The sequence below is a fragment of the Idiotropiscis lumnitzeri genome, chromosome 14 (assembly GCF_059441095.1).
Source record: "Idiotropiscis lumnitzeri isolate Australia: NSW breed Sydney's pygmy pipehorse chromosome 14, RoL_Ilum_1.0, whole genome shotgun sequence".
Lineage (NCBI taxonomy): Eukaryota > Metazoa > Chordata > Actinopteri > Syngnathiformes > Syngnathidae > Idiotropiscis > Idiotropiscis lumnitzeri.
Window position 1 is genome coordinate 12,686,560 of NC_142404.1, and position 19,833 is coordinate 12,706,392.

Genomic DNA, 19,833 nt, shown 5'->3' on the forward strand with positions numbered 1-19,833 from the left:
TGTACAAAAAAAAGTTGAAGACAGGTTGAACCTTCAATGCAATAATTCTTTTGTGTGCTACTAGTGGTACTCATACTACAAGACTATTGTAAATATCTACATGGTCTAATTTCGATATTAAAAATCATTGTCTTTTGTAATATAGAATTAATACTTCACTTTTGGAATTGAACTGCTGCAACACATTCAGTTTTGAACAACCTCCCCTCCAAAATTGAATAAAATAAAATACATGTTAAGAATAATTACTCAAAAAAATAGACAAAGCAAATATCACATGATTCATTTAATTTGATATGTTAAAAGTGTTAGTGTGCTTTAGAAATATGACAAATACATTGTTAAATCTGCTGTTACAAAAATAATCATCTTAAGTATACAATAAATCCTATTCCTTTTTTTTTAATTTAGGACATATTTTTAGACAAACACAAATGTTTTATTTCTCTTTTGACAATCAATTGTCCTCTTGTTTACTACATTTTCTATGATAATGATCTAAAAATAATCAAACAGATGAATTCAGTCTAATACATTTGAAATGTGCAGAGAACTTTTTTCAATTGTAGGTGTGAGTGTGAAAGGTGTGATAGATGACAGTGCATTCATTACGGCACTCAAGTACATTGACATCAGAATTCCTGATGATCCCTGGAATGCATTTTGTGTGTTTGAAAAATGAATAAGTGCACAAAGCTAAAGATACAATGTAAGCAGAACTCAAATTCACTCAAGTTCTACACAGGTAAAAATACTTGATGACAAACAGTTGTAATTGCATACAGTGAAATAGAAAAGTGCTAGATTTTGTTCATTTGCAAAAGCGCAGAAGTAGTTGATGAAATACACAAAGGCTACACACAACGAAAAACAAAATTGAATTGCATGAAACATGTTCAACCGGCAGTTAATAGAATTATAAATAATTAAAAGATGAAAAAAAAAACAATTATACAGTTGGATAGATTTCCCTTTTTAAACACATGTCACTTTATGCGCTGCTTTCCCCCCCCCAAGTAAGCATCTCAATAAATTTGAATACTGTGGACAATTTATTTCAGTAGTGAAAGTGATACTCAAAGATTTACCAGTTCGAGGAATGACAATATTACACAAAAATATATTTTTACACAGAAATGATGCAGGAAAATATTCTCAATTTTTTGTGTTTAATTTAGCGATATAATAACATTTTCATTTTTGAAATGAACTACTGAAAAAAAAAAAATTCTACAATATTGTAATTTATTGAGATGCACCGTAATGTCACCTTCATACCTCCAAATACAGTCAAATGTTGTCCGTCTCCATGTTGTCTGTTGTTTTTATTAACCAATCAAAACTGTTTTTTTCCAATTTCTCAAAAGTAGTAACACGGAGACGTGAGGATTCCGCCCAACAGCGTCAATATTGTATTTCGCGAAATACTTATGGGTAGAGTAGAAATTGACATCCAGCTTGCAACCAGTGAAATGCTTAAAAAAATCTGGACTGCTACAACATGCACACAAAGCAAATAGTCAGTAGTAGTTTTTGTGTGTCTCCCATTCCTAAAAAAAAAACGCGTACAATAAAGAATATGTACTCTCTGTATTTGAAATCCCTGAGGCGTTTGTGTGCGTGTGTTTAAACAAAAGCCACAATAAGCTCTCATTATTTTAAAAATGAATTTAAGTCGAAAAAGTCCAGTGAGAAATGTGGAAACATACTTGTTAGCAGTACGAGAAGAAAGGACTGACTGGTAGCTTGAACTGGAGGTCGAGTACACCCTGCTCACTGCTACATCGTTGATTCCAGTTGGATCTGCATGTAGCAGGCCTGCCACACACAGCCATGTCAAATTATATTTTGTCTTACTTATTGTAAAAAAAAAAAAAAAATCTTTTTTTTTTTAATTTGCATGCGTTATCTCCAGACCAGTAGAACATAAGGAAGTGGGATCTTGCTTACTTTCAAGGTGGTGAACATCAGTCCCAGCTCTCCGTGCTGAACGTTGGGATCCATCAAGTCTTCTATCAGACTCACTTCAGCTCCCAGGTTTCGGATTCTAAACAACAGTAGACAGAAATTCGTCACATTGAAATAAACCGAAATGATCACTTTGTTACATGTTTCTAAGAAAGAAAAAAAAATAGAGCCGGACTGTGGTGCCTCGTGTCGATACAGGTACCAAAACTTTTCAACTTCCAAACAGTTCTTTAAGAAACGAGGAGAGAATTGGAGAACAAATGTTATACAGTCTGTTTTTTTTTTGTGCAATACTGTTGAGTGCAAATTTTTTCATACAAATACAAACATAAAAAAAAAAAATGGTGTTTTTGATCCCATTCCATAAACGGTTGACAGTGCATCAGCGCTCAGTGTGTGTGCGTGTGCGTGTGTACCTCGCCCTGAGCACAATGTAGAGGAAGAGAGGAAGCAGGTCGTCCATGCACCACAAGAAATCACCGTCCTGCATGGGTTTGATTTCCTGCGTCAACTCCTCAAAAGTATTCTGGATGACCAGGAGTTTATCCGATGGGGTGAACGTGGTGCTGCGAGCGTGCCGGGGTCATAAAGTTCCAGTTAACATCAATTCACGTGAACATTTGCGCCGTTTAAGGATCAAATAAAAGCTACCTGATTTGCTGGAGTGTCTCGACCGCGCTGCCAAAGCTGACGTCTTTACTGCTCGATACAATCTGTCCGCGAGCAGAATCAGAGGGCGCAAAGGAGATGCAATTTAAAGAGGGCAAAGCTCTGCATTTTCTAAAATAGGTTACAGAACAACTACTATTTATGAGCCTCAAGTGAAGTTTATTTGTTGAACAATTTAGTTGAATAGTTTGTGTACCCAATTTCAGAAAGACAAATGCATGTTAGAAAGACAATCAGGAATTGAAATCATGTCTCCTTTACGACTGAATATCAGAGGGGATTACAATCAATCCATGGCAAATAACTCACCTCTTTTTTCTCCCCAAGAACAGACATCCACTTTGGCCAGAACTTTCTGTAAGTTATTAAGAGAAAGCTAATCATGCTGTGTACATATTTATGAGAGCCAATAAAAGAACTGGAACAAAAGTATACCCCAATTTAGGTATATTTGTATTATTGTGGCCGTTTCATGTTTCATTTTGATTCTGGAAGCTCTTTACTTTATCTTTTAACCATTCTTCAATTTTTAAGTTTGTCAGCAATCTCTTTGTAAATGAAGCAACAAAAAAAAGAAAAAAAAAAAAGTTGTCGGTACAACACAGTGAAATTTTACACCACAACAGAGTTCTCTTTTAGTCAATATTTGCATTATTGAGGTTCACAAGTTTATACGACGTGTGACGTTGAACACTCACGGCTGAACGCCCAGGAAGCTGAGTAAGGACTGATCGGGCTGCTTGTTGAGTCGGATGATGCGCTCCCAGTACTGCGCTTCCTGCTGTTCGTCGTGGAGGCAGTACAACATGAAGAGAGGTTGGTAGAGTTGCGGGAGCAGCAATGGGAGGAGCAGAGTGGAGCAGCTCACGACAGAGACAAAGCTGAGGGAGGAGAAGCAGGAGTCATGGAGGCAAATGTTGCTGCATTGACGGGCATCGTGAACACCCACCTCGGCTCTTCGGAATATGAGCTGTATCTGATTCTACACGGAGAAACGGGAGTGTCCGGGAGGACGCTGCCATCATCTGGTAAGCCAGGAAACAGGAACCTGAAATGCAAAAGTAGAGTGACGATTACAAATAAGCTACGACTACTAATTATGTTCAGTGGAGCCTCCCAATCTGTTGTGCGACGCTCGTAGGAAATAAAGTACATCAATTTGTTCGGGACTCAAAACTGTTGTACCACCCTTATGAGCAAGACTAAAGTACAATAGAGTATTATTTCCAAATGTTAATTAAAAATAAGGGACGTTTTAGTCCAAAAAATACCTCGGTGGCAAAAGTGCAAAACACAATAAATAATTAAACACAACATAAAATCAAGAAACACAAAACTAAAAAGCTAAACACAGCAGCAAATTAAAGAAACACCAAAACAAAAGAACTAAATAAACAGTAATTAAAAAAATACAAAAATAAATTACTGAACAAAACAAAATGTTTTTGTATTTTTTTTTAATTTGATGTTATCCTTTGTTTTTGCATTTGTGTTTTTTTTATTTGCTGTTGTGACAAACCTTTTTGTTTTGTTTAAATTTTTGTGTTTTGTTTTTGACATCTTGTGTTTATTTTGTTTTTGTACTTCAGGGTCATCATTTAAATATTACATTCAATATTACTGCAAGCCACTGTTAGTTTACACACAGTTTGAACATTAAACTGGTCCTAATTATGTGAAAATGAAAAAAAAAAAACCTGCATTTACAGTCCATGTAAGGATTCAACTCAAATTTATTAGACGAGTTAACTAAAAAAAATATCTGCCTCAACAAATGTTTGGGGAAAAAAACATTCTAAAATATTAAATACAAATGTAAATTGTGAAAACAAGCTTAGCACTTCAACAGTAAATTCACAATCTATATTGCCTACCACTAGAGGGAGCCCGCGTACCACACTTTGAGAACCACGGCTGTTTTATAAACTGAAAATGAAGAAAAAAAAAACATCACTGTGTCTAGACCCATAAAACCGCAAAAAAAAGCTTTAGAATAGAAAAATGTGGCTTCAACCTTTCAGATCAGGCATAAAAATACAACATATACTAAAACTCCCATAATGCACCGCAGCAGCTAGGCTTGCACTGACAGTGGGGAAAACAGTTCCATTCAAGATTCTTGTTGAATTTATCATTTTAAAAACAAGTTATGGAGTTACCTAACAATGGAGTAAAGGTGTTTGATGTAGGCTTGCACCTCCTTCACAGCCTCCCTGAGCAGCCTGTGGTTTGACTCCACACCCAGGTAAGTCATCCTGTAGACGGTCACCAGCGTCTCAACCAGCCACCCCAGAGGATGGAAAGGGGTCTCACATGCCTAGAATGTACATAAAGGGCTCTAAAAAGGAGCACACACACACTCGTGCGAGCACGCCGGTCGTACAATTAAAACACCTTAGTGAGGTATTTTCGGATGTTGTCGTAATTTGTGGTGGTGACTGCATCCGCGTGGTGAGGGATACACTCCAAACACTCCAGCACTTTGCTCTGAGTCCTGCTGAGGTCCGGGCTGCACACAAGAACACAGAAATAGAATGAAAAATTTAAGTTGATAAAACATAAAGCTGTGTGTGTGTGTGTATATATTTTGTATCAACCTATATCGACGTGCACTTGAAATAGAAACAGCAATGTTCTCCCAAGCTGTCGTCCCTTCTCCTCTGCCGGCAACGTCACAGCCCAGTCGCCTCCAGCATTCGTCAAAAACACACACCCACCTCTCGTCGGCGGCTACCACGTACTGGCCCAACCTGCTTCACATAGACGCAAGACGAAAAAAAACTCACCATACAGTACTTTTCTAAGTATAATACTTAAATAAGCAAACATTAAAATCTACTTAGCGGTTGGTCTTTGATTCCTCGTTATTTTTCATTGTGTAGAAGAGTTTTTGTAATACAAGTCGCCAAGTCATGGTTTGGTCAATTTATTTTTTTTCTTTGACTTGCGCACATAGATTCAAGATGCAAGAGGTTGATGGCGGCAGTGAACGTAGCGCAAGTGACTTCACAACAAGCAGCAGTTTGACAAATTATAAAAGGAAAAAAAAAAGTTCAAGCCGTTTCTTCTTGAAGTTTACTGTTAAACGAAACATCAGACAAAAGGAATTGCGTGTGTATTTAAAACAACCGCATAGCTTCAGTTTCAATCGGTTTAGCTTTGTGCTGAGAAGAACGGTTTTATAACTTTTTTTGAAATAATACAACAACACTCACAGTCTTATATTCTTTATCCTCTGCAAAGTACTAATATTACTGCGGTTTGCTGAGCAATTACGGAAATTGAGAAAAAATATTTACATTTAATTTGTTATATATTGTTATAAATATAATTGTTTGTTCATATATAAAGAACAACATTGTAGATTGTTATTTCTTCCTTTTGGAAAAAAAAATTGTTTTGGGAGGTCGGAATAAATGAATGGCACTTCTGTTCATTTGAATGGGGAAAGATGAGAGTGATTGGCTGAGACGTCGTTCATCGAATTTAATAAAATACTGACAAAACACTCACACCAAGTTATTTCTGTCCTTGTCTTCAATCTCATCAGGGCCTAGTTTGGTATAAATCCCGTCCACTTTCAGACCTGCGCCCCACTCGCCACTGAAGTGACCTTCGAAACTGTCACCATTTGCAAGGGACAAAACACCCTGAGAGAAAGAGAACGAAGATGATTGAATTGCAGTCGCACGTCTGGAATAATTTACAAGCACCTGGCAAAAATACCACCAAAGCAGTGCAAGCATTTGACAAAGGAAAGCGATGTCTTCTACCTTTCCGTTGGCAGTCCAGTCTTCAGAAAAATCCCCATGGAAAGCCGTGTCATCATCAGATACCAGCAAACCGGGACCCTGAGAAAACATTCAAGTTGCATCATCAAAACGACGCATTTGTGAGAGTAAGGGGAGTCCGATCGGACACTCACGCTCATCTTGTTTTCCCTGAAGTTCCCTTCAAAGTACACACCGTACTGAGTCACAACCACGGCACTCCCGTGCCTCTCGTCGTCGAGCCACATTCCCATGTACTTCTCACCCCTAGAAGAAAAATCGAGTAAGCCGAATGAGGCCGCTGATTAAATGTTGACATGAAGACAACAACAGCAAGAGGGATTCATGGTTTCTTTTGCCGCGTCGGAAAACCAGCATGGTGACGCTTCACATCTGACCTGGTGATGTCGTCATAGACGCCATATCCAGTCCTCTTGTCACAGACCCACTGGCCAATGAACACGCCTGACCAAGTCTTGTCCATTTTTCCTGAGCGTAGCATGCCGTAGCCGTGGCGCTGGCCATCATTGAAGCAGCCCTCGTATACCTCGCCGGTAGCATACCTTCAAAAAAAATGAAATCAAAATCCAATAGAAAAAAAACTTGACAAGCCACAACACAAATCATGCATTTTTATTTTTTTATTTATTTTTTGCTGCAAAAAAGCAATTAAAAAAAAGCGCCGTATTGCCGTAAACTGACCTGTAGATGCCAAATCCGTGTATCTTGCCATCTCGCCAGTGTCCCTGATAGCAGCCCGCTTTATTCAGCAGCTTGTCAGGAATCATGCACTCGCCATAGCTGGCGAGACAAATGGCGGCTTATTAGAGAAACCGACAGATCCATTTCACAATAGTTCAACACTAGGAATGTGCTTACCCATCCTCGAGTCCATTTTTAAAGTTCCCAGTGTAGGTACGCCCGTCCTGCCATCTCATTGTTCCTCTGTGAATGCACATTTAAAAAATGTCATGACAAGAAAGGAAGGGGCATGGAGGGAGGTCAGCTTCTGTCCTATAGAAAAAAACTAAAACGTGTAGGTGACAGTAGCGCACAGGTCTGTTCTAAAAATAGATCAGCGGTGGTGGGACAAAGTGAATTACATGGTAAACGATTCTTAATGACCCAACTATTCTTGTTTCGTTTAAAAATAAAATAGATTCTGTTGAATTGCAAAAAAAAAATAGTATTTACCCAAAAATATATCAGAAAAAAAAAAAGAATGAGCTATCATTTTAATTCTGTGATACAACAATATTTTTGTTCACAGTTATCATACCGTCAGAATCGACTCTGACCTGCCATGAACTCGTCCAGCCATCCAGCTCCCGGTATACTGAGCATCCTTGAATCGTCCTTCTCCCGTGAACGTATAGGAGGCCGTGCGGGACATTGCTGTTATTCCTGGCGATGAACCTTGACCTCCACCACTCAGCACCCGGTCCACCTCTTGATTAAGAAACTGCAGCCACTTGTTCTTCACGGTGAGTGCAAAAACAACCCAAAAAATAAAAAAAAGAAAACTTGTTGAGTGACATATAGTCATGAGACAAAGGTTTATTTTTAACCGTGCTTGGGAGTGAATGAGACTTTCTACGGCGAGCTTTAGCATGAATGGACTCAAATATATACAACTCGATTTGCAAACGTGCGACAGGATTCATCGTTTTGAAACACAATGCATACCTTCTCTTGAGGCGTTGAGGCCACCAGGATGAAGGTCTCTTCTGGACATGACATTTTGATGGCATAGCTGGAGACACATCGAATAGAACATTTTAGCGTTTGTTTTATATGAACTATGTAGTTTGAAATGAATTCATGCTGCTCATTATGGGTGATCGATTGGCTATGAAAACGGGAAAAAAAAAACACAAACTGACCATCCACTGTCGTTTTCAGGAAGCGGTTTTACCCATAAAAGGTTCACCGGGTAAACACGATGAGTGGAGAACTGGAAAGAGACATAGGGGTTATTTTTGCACATTTTCTTTCCTTGTTGTACTTCTTTTGGGATTTTTGGAACACAAAATATCACGCTCATATCAAAGTAAAAAAAAAAAAAGGACAGGGAGAAATCCACAAGACAAGGGAAGGTCTAATGAGTAAAAGTTTGCCAGCCACACTGCAGCGGTGAGTTTAAGAGCTTGACAAGATTTGGGCCCAAAACTTTTTTTTTTTTTGGTCACCTCTAATACGCACACAGCAGGCTTTGTCACCTGAGTGTCATGCACCAAATAAATCTCAATCCAGGACGTATGAAATGTTAAATGTGAATTCAGCTTTACAGACAGACGAACAATTTGCTTCATCACAAACCAAATCCAAATAGTTTGCCTGAATACAAAATCAGATACACGCATCATAAACTTCATTAGATTCACAATTTAAAAGAGTTGCTTCCCAAAATGCCTTTGCCCTCTCATGTGGGGGATCTTACAGTAACCTGCAGCCAATTTCTAAGCCACCGCAACCACAATTAAAAAATGAATGTCAATAATACTGCTTTGACCGTTTCAATCAAGACCACTGAACATTCCATACAGTCCTGTTTTAAGATGAACGACCCCCCCGTCCGGTGAGAGTTTGAAAGGTGTGAGTACTGCGCACAGAGCAGCCCACCCATGCTGCTGTAGCACGGAGCTTGATGAACTGCGATCACATAATACTTACGAGGCTCTTAGGAGGAGCGGCGCGCTGAGTGGGTGAAAAGACAACGGAGCGGATGCATTGGATTGCATTCATTAATTATGTGTGACCGAGACAAAACAAACAATCGAAGTTGTGATGTACGCTTGTAGCTCAAGAAATAGTCATACCAAGGGCCCCCGCGTGTTCATCAAAAACGAGACAGGTTTCATTCTGCATTACAATTTAGGGGAATACAAATTGTACCATAATTAAAAAAAAATAAATAAATAAATAAATAAACAGCTTCTACAGATTAAATCAAAATAAATTAAAGTTAAATACAACCGAATTGTCCTTCGGCAATTATTATTTCAACTATACACACAGCGAGAACCACTGTTAACTTCTCATGCATACTCGGAACTAACTTCTCCGAATGGTTGGCATGCAACCCACCTTTGTGAAATTAGAACAGTGCAGGTACGTGCAGTTTATTTCAGGATACATTTCAGTCCGCAGGGTGTTTTGTCAGTACGCCACAGACTTAATAAAGTACAGTAGGTCACTTGTGTATACCTGTATGTGAACCAGCGCGTCGTTGAAAAGTATGAACCAGTGGTTGGAGAAGCGCCCAGCGCCCTGCAGAGTCAAACTTCTGTTGCTGCTTTCGCATAACACGCGACGTTGTGGGAGACGCAGACCCTCCTGAAAGACACGCAGTCAAATCATGTGTCCTTGTGCTCTGCTGCATGTTGCTCTTGAAAGATTTTTTTAGCTCACTTTGTCGTCGCCATTGTTCCTCTCTTAAGCATGTGTGTTCATTCAATTTGAGTAACGTTAATCGCACTAAAATTGGTTGACACATGTTGACAGGCGCACCCTTTTAAGACTGCTTGTGTAAAGGAAGCCCACGAAATTGATTCACACTTTTCTCACAGTGTCAATCAAAATTGATCATCATTATCGCAACTAATTAACTTGTCAGAATTTACCAATATCTTGTGCAGGTGACCATGAACTATATGAAATTATTAAGCGTTTTATAGCACAATTGCTTTCAAAATGACAAATTGTAGGAGGTCACAATAAGTGGCAGGTTGCACTCACAGTGTTTTTCCCCGAGTGAGTCTTCCAGAAGAGCAAAGTGGCTTCAGCCTCCTTTTTTCTCCTCAGTAGCGTCGCAGAGAGATTTTCGCACTGCATGCCGCTGTGATGGAGGGACTGATGCTCTGTTGTAAGCTAGGGGGCGATAAAGAGGCGCCGGTTCATCACAACCACCCATTTGGTAGCGGCTTACATGTCAAAATGTGCACCATAAAGAGTGATTCTGATCGTAATCGTGTGATTCCAGAACAGATGTAGTACACTGACATTACCACACCTAACTTGATTTAAGTCTTTTTTTTTGTAATCGTGACATCAAATTGGAGAGCGTCAGCCTCACCACGTCATAGCAGGAGTCCAGTTGGAGCAGGACCCGACTGTACTGCTGGAGCTGCTGCAAAGGCCAGTACAACAAGGAACCCAAATCGGCATCGCCACTTACTGATGGGTCCAGATCAGAAAGTTGAGCAAGTTTGTTCTGCTTCGAACCTAAACAATCACTGGACGACATACACACAGAGACATGGAGAATCTATTGCTGTGATTTATAAACAAGTCTGTGTTATGGTTAAATATATATATATTATCATCAAGAGGTGTCAGAATTCTAAAGTTCTGATATCGATATATGATAATCAATGTATACAATACTTACAACATTGATCAAACACACAGAACGAATGAAATGCAATCCTTCCTATGTATGAAAATGAGTCTGACATCCTTATCGTAATCAAATAATGAAAATTACAGTGAGAGTTTATGAAGCAACTGAAATCCACCCATGACCTGGAAGTCCCCTACAGCGCTGCAATACCTACAAGGAAACAGAGAATATAAGTGTACAGCCAAATAAACTCCACAATGTAATTAACATCTGGAATTACACCTTACTCAGAATAGGTATCAAGGAAGTGCCGAACATGTGTGAGCAGGAGAAGGGACGAGACATCTTGACGTGGCACGTTGTGCAGGAAATGGGTGAGTGACGTCGAGTGTTGTCCGATGAGGACGCTCAGGCGAAGGAAAGTTTTATAAAGGGAGAGGAAGAGAGGGTTGCAGGGCTCACCGAGGGATGGGCGCGCCTTCTCTGTGGGGGACAAAAACAAGAACTGCTCAGTTGTTATATTTAATTCCATTTAAAAATAAAAAAATATTTAAAATAATTTGATTTGTGCATATTTTAGGTAAGGTGGAATTTTTTTTTTTTTTTAAATAATTCATCTTTGGCTTATTTTTCATTGTGTTTTTTTTTATTTTTTTTTTACATGATGGTGCCTCTGCATAATTGTGTTTCAAACAGTGTAGTCACTTTAAAGTGGATCTGGATCATATCCAAGCTTAGCTGTTCATGTAAGGTGTGGAGAAACTTGGTGATTGTGCAGTTATTCTGTCAATTAGTCATATAGCAGAGCAAAAGTGCAGAACGACTTGCTCACAGACACATTCAGAAGATTATCATAGTTTCATGTCTCTTAATGGGTGGGCAGTTACGCCATGGAGACTCAACTATTTATATAGAAGCAATTAAAAGTAATATTTCCAGACTAGTCACATTCGGCCTGTTAAATAATCTTTCATTTATAATCTCAAAAATCTTCCTTTCCACCAGACATTGGCCATCTGACCTGAAGATGCGTGAAGTGGACACCAAACATAAAGGTCACTCACCTTTGTTTAAAATGGGCATAAGAAGTAGCTTCCTGACACTGCTTAACCAGCAGTAAAATTTCCTCTCAATGGAAGCCAGCTCGTGGGCGGCCAAGATAAGACCCGGGATGTTGTGGTCAGCCAGCAGAGCGCACTTGTGACCACCACTGCACACGCTGCTGATGTAACCCATCTATGCACACAGACATGTTCACAAGACAAGAATGGCTTAACATTAAGTTTATGCAGGAGAATTCATTTCTCGGATTTGCAAAAAGAAAAATAACATGAATGTTACATGCCGGTGTAAACGTGGACAAAGTTGCATTAAAGTCATGCGCGCTTTGAAAAAGCCTTTTTTTTTTTTTTCAAAACTGTAAATCACAAGCCATCTTTAGACTTCTCCCACAGGCAAAGAACCAAAGACTGCCAAGAAAGTCCACATTCCTGCCAACAACCACACATTGCAAGTCAACACGTTTCTCTGGGCCCACACACCTCCGTGCAAAAAGGCATCAAGGTAGGTTTGACTGTGTAACTTTCAGCCCTGTTTGGTGACCGCTGGCATGACTTGGCCCTGGGGCAGGATGTCTCGCTGTGCTTCGACCTCGGCTCTTGCTGCTGCCCGCAGTACAACAGCGCGGGCTGGTCGCCGTCTCCGTCAGCCAAGAAGAGGGAGTGGCTCTGGCCCGCCGACACATCCCAAGCCCGAAGACCATCGGACAGCTACGGAGCAAAAGCAAAGAGTGAAGAAGTTGAGAAAAGCGCAAATTTAATATCTTCAATGTTCAAGCCATAATTCGGATAGCTGTTGTCTACCCTTGTGACAAAAAAAATAAATAAATCAGGTGTATATAACTGCACATGAATGAAAACACATGAATATGGCGGTATAAGCAGTAGAACAGGATTTAGAAATTCTTTCAAACATGACTTCTAAAATCAAAAATATTTGTTTATTATACCTTAGTCTGTTGTGGGACAGTAACAGGACTGTTGACGTGACCGAGTTGCCCGCACATGTTGCTGCCCCATGAGAAGACCTGAAAAGAAACAAGAGTCTCGAATGTTCAAGATTTATTTTTATTTTTTTTATACCATTTTTTGCGAGAAGGGGCGGAAAAAGAAGAAGTTGTGACAGCAAAGGTTAAGGTTTGGGGGTCACGAGAAAGTTAAGCCTCTGAGTGTGACAGATACGGTACCTGGCACTGAGCGGTGAGAGCCAGTGAATGGTGTGAGCCTGCGGCGACTTTGATCACTTCCTCGCCTGTCAAACACTTAATACAAAGAGGCTGGAGCCTGGGAACACACACACAAAATGTTAAATGAACACATCACGAAGAGAATTGCTATTTTTGAAAAAGGTTATGTGTTGGACACAACTCTGAACGGTGCAAATACTCAAACCTGGCCAGTTGATCTCCATGGCCCAGTTGCCCCTCCGACCCTCTGCCCCAGCTCCACACCTCCGTCTCCAAGGTCGGAATCTCATCCTCTGAAAAAGAGGATGGCTTGCTTCCACAATGTTGTCGCCTTGGGGTTGCTAAGGGAAAAAAAAAAGAATGCGAGTCCATGCAGAATAAAAAGCTATTGTGGCTGAAATGATTGCTCAATTTTCTTACAAAAAAAAAAAGTCAAAGCAAAATCGCTGCCTCAATGCTTCACATTTTTCCACATGTTACTGCTGACTCGCGCACAACTCTGTAAAGTTAATGAATGGGCGTGAAGGCTGTGAGCCAAGTGAACAAAAATCTGCAGCAATGGATCACAACAGCCTCCCTAACACCGCTATAACATCAAAATTTCACTTCCAAGTGTCTTTACTGAAGAAACGGTAACAAAATAAACACATAAGTAAAGTCTCACACGAGTTGCCATGGCCACAACGGATGCCTGCACTTAACAATACGCAGACTGGCAGTCATCGGCCAGCGAACCTGAGCTCATAACAGCCGACTCCACACTTATAATTCGCCGACACCCATGTCACTCACCAGGCTAGACCGCACCTTTAAAATCCACACACGCTCAAAGTTACAGATATAATCGCAAGGACGGAACCCCAATCGGACAACATTCATTCCTGCACCTTACAAGCATATTTTGTTATTGAAAACTCGATAACCATATGCCGAAAACAATTCTTTCCATGCCAGCTAAATGATATAATCCAAGCAGTGTGTTCTACGTCCGCCCAAGTCAGCAGCTGTACTTCGGACTCACTCCAGATGATTGAACTCCTCACCTTCGTGTCTAAGCTCAGTCACACGACCCTGCAGAGGCTACTGACCGGTCAATTTGCGGGCAGAGACATGGGGAGGACACGGCTTCTCTATAACAGCTGATCCTTCACACTGCTGCAAACTGTCCTGCTAGAGGAAGTGAAAACAACCAAATAAAATTAAAAAAATAAAAATAAAAAGATCTTTCTCACTCTGACAGTGTGTTGGAATGTTCTGTCCACATAAGACATACATTTCTAAATCGTGACCACAACAACATTAATAAACTACTTTGGCTATTTTGGTCTAATTGTTAATCTCGTTGCCCCAACTTGTTACTTACTATTACTTACCATGAGTGGGCGTTCCAGGTAGGGAGAATCGCCTGTTTCCCGTTTTCCCTTTTAGGTTAATGTCGGTGAGACTGGAGCTCTTGTGCTCCAGCATTACTTTTTTCTTCCACAGAGGACATTCTTCCAAGCCGACTAGAGAGGAGGACCGCACCACCTCACTGCTGAAGTAGGAGAGAAGATTACAATGAGGTGCAATACACGGTCTCAATTTTTTTTTATATATATATAATTTGAGTAACTGCACATCAACAACATATCCAAACTGATTTTAAAACCAATTAAACAAAACTAAACCAAAGTTAAATATCTGAAGTGCATGTGACAAAACACAGGTTGGTAGTCCGGGTCCTGCGAAACATGCTGGAGCATGCCTTGGACTCACTTTCCCCCCTGCACACTGTGGGCTCTGCTTCAACATGTATGATAAAATTCTTGATCCCCGGGGGGCATTTTGACAAAAGTGTGTCACACACACACACACAAAAAAAAAAAAACTGCTTAGTTTTTACACATATTGTTAAAATGTGAGCTAATGCGTAATTGAATCATCGCATTTTTGGGACATCCGGTACTTTAAACCAAGGCCAATGTTTTTGTTCGCGTCTTACCTAAACGTCAAGTCATTTTCGCAACTTGTGTGTAACAGATCACTAGAAGGAGTTGAGGAAACATAGCTATCATCTGGACAAAAAAAAAAAATGAAGGTTAGCAAACCAAAGAGAACAAACAACCCAAAAAAGATCACTCATATTTCATGCTATAGTATCAATCCTATATTATCCACCCACCTGAGGTGCGACTGCTCAGCGAGTCTGCATCGCCGAGCCTTCTGCTATGTTGCATCTCTAATGAGTGACCGGAGAGTTTCTGGAGGAGGTTGTGAAGCTCCAGCTCATTAGGCAAAGCAGTTTTCTTTTTATCTGTCAAGGCTGGCAGCGAGTACGATGTAGTGCAGCTGTCCGTCCGGGTTAGAGGGTCAGCGTGTTCGTCAGGCTCAATCTCCGTACCGGCTAAAAGAATATTCCTAAGGGACAGAATAAAAGGCAGGAGTGAAAAACAAGTGATGGAAAGAAACACAAATACAGCATTTTTTTAAATACTTTACTCTTTATTGTCAGATATGTTATAGGAGTAGGGAGACAGATTAGCTTGAGAGTCATGCATCACGCCAGCGAGCCGGGGCTTTTGTCTGGAGCGTTTTCTGGCTGAAATCTAAAAATGTAAACGACAGAAGGTTTAATACGACTCCAAGCGTCCAATTTTGGGAGAAAGTGTTTCATTAGTTTCAACCTCTGCTTTCATGCTTTCCGTTAACTCCACCCCAAGCGGACAGTAGTGAGCATCTTCAGCAGCACAAGGCTCCTCCCTCTTTGACGGCCGCCTCTCTAGTGATTTGGGAGTATTTGGGTTTTGTAGATGTAAACAACGGACCAGAGCCAAGCTGTGGTAGGCCCCACAAGCCACCTGTTAGAGAGGACAAGCACAATACTGGAAATGTAGAATGTTCATTTTGAATGTTTAAATGACAATATGAGGAAAAGAGAATGTACCTGAATCACATGCCTGCCTGCCAAGTGTTCCACCTTGACCGAAAACACAAAACAACTTCAGAAATGATGTCATCATTAATCATATATAATAACAAAGCAGCCTAGTGGATAGCATGTCTGTCTCGAAGCAAGAGTTTCTGGATTCAAATCTCTGCTACGGCCTTTTTTTTTTTTATGCATTTGGCTCCTCAAGCTTAAGCAGGTTTTCTGCTCTGGTGCCGCACATCGGATTGAGCAGAACAATGCGCATTAAAAGGAACATTTTCAATTGCATCAAAAAAGGTTAAAAAAAAAAATCATAGGAATTGAAAATCAGCTAAAATCCTTCTTTTGTCCATAATTTAGTGTTGCAAGAAGTGACCTTTTGTGGTTTCCACACGGGGAAGTTGCTTGTGACCAGACCAAGCTGGCACCCACTGCCCCAGGTCCACAACTCATTCTGAGCTGACAACGCCAGACTGTGCTCCCGTCCGCAGGCTAGATCCACAATCCGAACCGTCACGGGAGGAACCACCTCGTTGTCCACCACAGCCAGCGGGTACGGTTCTGCAACTAACACAAGCTGACAGTCAAACACAGAGCCTCAAAAATGCTATTCGAGACAACTTGAGGAAATAGGATTTATCTTTTCATGGAAATGAGCCTACGAATCAAGAAAATGAGGAGATGACTAACCAGTCACATTTGAATCTGAATCCTCCTCAGTTGGCCCACATTGTCCTGCAGTGTTCTCCCCCCACATGTAGACGCCACCCTGATTGCTCAACGCTCCGCAGTGAAAACCGCCACAAGCGACATGAACCACGGTCGTGCCTCGCAGGGAGACCTCCAACAATGGAGCTGACGGCGGAACACTGAGCCCCCTCCACAGTAACTCTCCAAAAGAATACACGGCACCACCTGGAGGGGGGACAATAATAAGGGCGGAGTTTAGTCAAAAAATATTTTGGGTGGGACGGGGCCACTGACTGACTTGTAATAAAGAGAATCGTGTCCGCAATTAACAAAAGTCTTTTTACAGCTCTTCATTTGATTTGACCACAGTAGCTTAGGTATGGAATTTACATGTTACAAATGGAGCGGCTTGTTGTTGGTCTTTCTAATTGGGAACACGTCGAAGAACAAAACAATACAAGTACAGAGTTTGGTTACTTACTGTATAACCAGCTAGCAAAAGTCACACTCTAGATCAGGGGTGGGCAAACTTTTTGATTGGCGGACCACAATGGGTTCTAAAATTTGACTGACAGGCCGGACCAGGAGCAGATGGATGGAGTGTTTTGGTAACCTCACCTCATCGGGGTAAAAAAATTAATTTTAAATGAAAGTGAACAAAAGCATTACAACAATATATATGTCTTTGAAAAACCACAGTATTTAGAAAATAAAACATTAATAAGGTTTATTCATTTAATTTTTTTCAAGTTCGGCGGGCCGGATTAATACGTTTAACGGGCCGCATGTGGTCCCCGGGCCGTAGTTTACCCACGCCTGCTCTAGATAAACAAAAGCAACATTATTATAAAACAATGCTACACTGCTGTCACATTAATAGAAATATGCTTGGAAATCCCACTGTAGTTGGTAAACAAATGTGGCAAAGAGTACCAATACTTTGTAGCAAGGCTACACGGACATTCCATTCCTAGACAGTTACACTTTCAACAAACAAGTTGGCAACAGCATAGACAGGAGCATGTCAATAAATTATAATATCATGGAAAAAATTTGAGTACTTCAATTCAAAAAGTTCAACTTTTATAAAGATCCAATAGACACAGCATGTCTATCTTTTCAGTTTTTGTATTTTTTGAAGATTATAAAAGAGTTCCCCCAAAAACGTAAATTTGAATATTACAAAAGAAACAATCAAAATGCTTTTTAATAAAAAAAAAAAAAAAAGGAGGTAGGAATTAATTAGTCTTCTGAAAGTTGTTTAATGCGAAGTTCTAAAAATGCTGAAATCATGTTTGCTACGATCTTGGAATTTATTGAGATACTCCTGTACAGAAAGTTTAAACAATAATACGTAATGAGTGAATTGGAACTTATTCTCTCACATTGTGCCAGCAGGAGTCCGTGATGTTCTCCTAGAGCCACCTGCAGAACACACTGGGACAGAAGCACTCTTTCTGGACTAAGTGGCTCACTCGGTCCCCCTGACTGCCAAATGTGGAGAAGTCCTCGCTGTGGAGGTGCGCCGGCCTGCTTTTCTGCAAGGCTACAAATGGAACTGGTATCAGCAACAACACCTCCTTTCAAATGATTAACTTTGGGTATGTGTTTGTCTTTTTTGGGGGGGCTTTTATGTAACACCGAAAAGTCAAGTCAAGTGGTGTTAAGAAAGAAGACCAGATTCCCCAGAAGTTATGTAAAAGAAAAGCAGAAAAAAAGGATCCAAAGAGTGTCGCTTTGGATGTGTTTGGAGAGAAAAATGCAAACTTCTGTAAACACCGGCATTATCTTGCCTGTGTAAATACGGAAAGAATGTGCACATTCATTCATGAATCTTTGAACACAGAGCTGCTGCCTGATAAAAAAAATTAAAAAAAAAAGTCTCCAGCTGTGTGTACATTGCCTGAGAGATGCATGACCCCCAATCCTCAAATTCTCAGCCCAAATTTTTACGCATGACTCAAAAACCTATCGAAAGTGTTGTCAACGCTCAGAACTTTTTCTGTCCATCCATCCATTTTGTGTAGTGCTTATGCTGATTGGGAAGGTGGCTGAGCTGGAGGGCATCACAGCTGACCGGGTACATCCAACTGTTTCCACTTACACATAGACCTCTGAACCATTTGATGTCCGCACACCTTACCTAACATGCATATTTTTAGAGTGTAGGAGGATGCCAGAATACTCAAAGGAAACCCATGCAAGCATGGGGAGAACATGCAAACTCCACTGAGCTGACATTCTAACCCAGAACCTCTCAAATAAGAGGCAGACATTCTAACTACTATGTCACTATGTAAGGGAATGGAAAGAAAGACTTCTTAATACATTGTGTAGATACCTCTGTTCTTTGTTCTCCATCTCTTCAGATTTCATCCATTCCAAAGTGCAAGGAAGACATCTTTAGAGCAATGTCTTTGGTTTTAAGTGGAAATCTTCTGTCATGTCTTGACTGCATACTAGCCAGCCAGTGTGCGGCTGTATGTTGCCTGTGGGAATTACACAGTAAATCTTTTAAAAACAATTGCACACAGAACAGCATTTAACTGACCAGAATGCATTCCATTATAAAATAGCATGCGTGATAATGTAGGATTTATTTTAAACCAGTTACTACCGTGACTGACATGTTGGGACTATTTCCAACATGCATCAAGTTGCTGCATGTTGGTGCAAATACTATGCATTGCTCACTTTTGACACGCAGGACTACAAGAATTAAATCAGTCGCAAAACTGATTGCTGAAATACACACGGAAATATACTAAACGAGGCTAACTGGTCTACTTAAGTGTTCTTTTGTATTACAGACCAAGCCTAAAGTTTTGTGGTTATTTTCGACACTGGGCTAGCATAATGCTACGAAAGCCAAGCTAACTATTCGGTCAAAACTTACCAACTAGTGAACACGGCACAACTTAGTAAAGGTGTGTGATGAAAACAAAACTACTGCTCCGCGTGGCTGCACGTGTGGTTGTGGTTGTCAAATCCGGCGAGTAGAGTTAATTGTTCAAATGTCAATCAGTGCATCGCAGTCGAAGGGAGAAGTTGTGACAGCTGAGTTCAGCAATGTTGTGGTTGGGGCACAGCAACAGGCTCACTACGGCGGCCCGTTAGGGTCAAACTTAAATGAGGCGCGGATTACTCGCTTTGGGGATTGAGAAAATCCGAAAATGTACTTCGTTGACCCTCGTTCATATAATGAAGGTGAACATATATTGAAAAAAAAAATCTGTAGTTA

At 40.4% G+C, this 19,833-nt stretch overlaps 1 protein-coding gene across 4 annotated transcripts; it reads right to left on the minus strand.

Moving 5' to 3' along the window:
• Positions 1 to 271: 271 nt before the first annotated feature.
• LOC148323533 (alsin-like) lies at positions 272 to 19,665 on the minus strand. 4 transcript variants are annotated; one of them, XM_088314901.1, is made up of 41 exons: positions 19,489 to 19,665; positions 18,934 to 19,081; positions 17,978 to 18,138; positions 16,593 to 16,817; positions 16,279 to 16,469; positions 15,918 to 15,950; positions 15,658 to 15,831; positions 15,473 to 15,579; positions 15,156 to 15,391; positions 14,976 to 15,048; positions 14,368 to 14,525; positions 13,200 to 13,335; positions 12,995 to 13,091; positions 12,758 to 12,835; positions 12,291 to 12,518; positions 11,814 to 11,985; positions 11,037 to 11,232; positions 10,894 to 10,959; positions 10,483 to 10,642; positions 10,146 to 10,277; positions 9,615 to 9,743; positions 9,081 to 9,104; positions 8,291 to 8,361; positions 8,094 to 8,160; positions 7,706 to 7,884; positions 7,287 to 7,352; positions 7,110 to 7,208; positions 6,806 to 6,970; positions 6,563 to 6,674; positions 6,411 to 6,488; positions 6,151 to 6,287; positions 5,235 to 5,390; positions 5,032 to 5,146; positions 4,797 to 4,954; positions 3,587 to 3,685; positions 3,336 to 3,518; positions 2,947 to 2,992; positions 2,620 to 2,681; positions 2,385 to 2,534; positions 1,951 to 2,047; positions 272 to 1,818 (listed from the first exon to the last, which is right to left on the minus strand). In XM_088314901.1, the coding sequence occupies exons 2-41, from the start codon at positions 18,966 to 18,968 to the stop codon at positions 1,780 to 1,782; spliced, it is 4,890 nt and encodes a 1,629-aa protein (XP_088171027.1). In that variant the 5' UTR covers positions 18,969 to 19,081; positions 19,489 to 19,665; the 3' UTR covers positions 272 to 1,779. The 4 variants fall into 4 exon arrangements, with proteins under 4 accessions (XP_088171027.1, XP_088171026.1, XP_088171024.1 ...); XM_088314900.1 differs by having other exon boundaries at positions 5,235 to 5,387; positions 14,368 to 14,528; XM_088314898.1 differs by having other exon boundaries at positions 14,368 to 14,528.
• Positions 19,666 to 19,833: the final 168 nt, after the last annotated feature.

Coding starts and splice junctions, on each gene's coding strand:
- LOC148323533 (XM_088314898.1), bottom strand. CDS start 18,968: ATGAAATCTGAAGAGATGGAGAACAAAGAACAGAG. Junction 4,955..5,031: donor TCCGAAAATACCTCACTAAG/GTGTTTTAATTG, acceptor TGTACATTCTAG/GCATGTGAGACCCCTTTCCA. Junction 2,535..2,619: donor GAGACACTCCAGCAAATCAG/GTAGCTTTTATT, acceptor GCACGCTCGCAG/CACCACGTTCACCCCATCGG.